The 1,941-nt window shown below is 37.7% G+C and overlaps 1 protein-coding gene across 3 annotated transcripts in view; it reads right to left on the bottom strand.

Annotated features, from left to right (window-relative positions):
• Positions 1-981: 981 nt before the first annotated feature.
• PIP5K1B (phosphatidylinositol-4-phosphate 5-kinase, type I, beta) overlaps positions 982-1,941 on the bottom strand; it is a 195,788-nt gene continuing 194,828 nt past the window's right edge. For all 3 annotated transcript variants that reach the window (XM_008580661.1, XM_008580663.1, XM_008580664.1), the window contains one exon: positions 982-1,735. In XM_008580661.1, the coding sequence (XP_008578883.1) occupies positions 1,733-1,735 (3 nt within the window). In that variant the 3' untranslated portion in view covers positions 982-1,732. The remainder of the gene's footprint in view (positions 1,736-1,941) is intronic.

Below are 1,941 nucleotides of genomic sequence, written 5' to 3'. Positions count from 1 at the left end.
CAGAATTTCCTGCTGATATCCTAACCCAGAATAGATTCCCAGCACTGACTCTGCAGGTAAAATTACTGCTTATGCTGAGTAACCATGACTCCAGGCTGCATTTACAAAAGTTTATATTCTGTTTGCTTATAAGAATCAGCTTACTTTAACTTGAAGTATTTTACACTGAGCATCTTACTCATCAGGAATGTCTTTCTGCAGCCTTGATCATTTTGCTTTCTAATGATTTTTTTCCCAAAGTCTTTGTGGGACACTCACCAGGTGGCGTAAATTGCACTAACTGTTTAAAATATTTGCTGCCCCTCTCTGCTGAGTCCATTCCTATGTGAGAAGTATACTTTTCACCCTTTGACTTCAGGCATATCAAGGCCGCTTGCTGTGGCCAGTGGAATGTGAGCCATAGTACTGCAAGCTGTATTTAAGAGAAACCTTATGAGCTCTCATTTCTTGGTTCCACCACTGCTCTTTTTCTACTGCCATAAAAGTGGCATGCCCCAGATAGGGACTGTTCTCGATCCCAGAATGAAGACACTTGGAGCAGAGCTGCAGCTGGTCCACACATGTGAGTGAGAAATAAAACTGTGTTGGTGAAAGCTATTACAATTTTGGGATTGTTTGTTACCACAGCATAACACAGTGAAAGCTGACTAATACATCAGGATATTTGGGAAAGTCTCTTGAATGAGTTGAGCAGAATCTGCGATTGAGTCTTTTCTCAGGGCTGAGAATTTTATCTTTCCACTTTCATTTGTCATAAAATTCAGTTTTTTCTAGGATTCCCAAATCTAAAAATCAGGAGTGTCTGAGTCATGAGGGGTCTTCAAAAAGTTCATGAAAAGATTCGCATTACCTTTTAATTCTATTTTTCTATGACCTTTTTGAAGTACCCTTGTATTTCTTAAAAAAAAATTTTTTTTGTGCTTCTTTTTAATAAAAGAATCATAAAGACCATAAATCATTAGGATCAATGTACTACCACAATTGAGAACAAAATATTTTATTTCTCTCAATAAAACTATAGTTTACAGTAGTATTTACTAAATAAATTATATAATTTCTCTTTTACAAGCAATAAACTAAATCACAAATATTTCAGAGACAATATATGTACATGACATAAGGCCTTTTATAAATAGCTTTGCTTTTCTCATTTCACTAGTAAACAGTGAAAAAACCTTTATAGAAGCTAGTTTTCTATAAAGTATAGGCAGACCTATTACACTGATCTTTTAATGAAACCAATTTAAACTTTCAATGACATGAACTATGATTATAATTTTGCAAAAAAAGAGCAGAATTTATACTTTACCATTTTGCATGGATGGATTTTCTTAAAAATATGATAGCAGATTACATATGTTGCTTGTGTATAATCACTGGATGCATGCAAAATGAAGTAATGCAAGAGTCCATAGCAAAATAGCACTTCCCAGTCCAAAAAGGTGATTGGCGACGGTAGAGAGAGCAGCTTAAATACAGCTCATGCAGTTCTTCACAGGTCGGCAAGCAACAGCAAATGACAGAATAGTGTGGTATTTTCACATCCCATCTGCTGATTAGCCTATGGAGCAAGGCTCCCTAACGCCTTATAGACTCCTAAGTCCAGTTGGTTATTATTCTGTGTGTCATGGGGCTCAGCCAAGTTTCTTCGGATAGTTCTGGAGCAGAGAGACTTCTCCCCCACAACTGTGTTCTTGTCTCATCCTTGCGCTTAGGTGGTCACCATTTTCACTTACTGGGGAAAAGAAAAAGAGAAAGAAAGCAGGTGTGAGACCAGGTTTTGGCGTGGATTTATGACTCCCCCCATGAGGGGGAGTACAAGTTCATTATTTCTCCCAGTAACTTTTGCCTGGAAAATGTGCAGGTAGAAATAGGGTACATTAGGCCTGGAATTCTTCTGCAATCACCAGCACAGCATATGTTTCTCTGGTGGATCCACAC

Source organism: Galeopterus variegatus, unplaced genomic scaffold, assembly GCF_000696425.1.
Source record: "Galeopterus variegatus unplaced genomic scaffold, G_variegatus-3.0.2 Scaffold2142, whole genome shotgun sequence".
In the NCBI taxonomy this organism is placed as follows: domain Eukaryota; kingdom Metazoa; phylum Chordata; class Mammalia; order Dermoptera; family Cynocephalidae; genus Galeopterus; species Galeopterus variegatus.
This window is presented reverse-complemented; position numbering and strand designations above follow the sequence as displayed.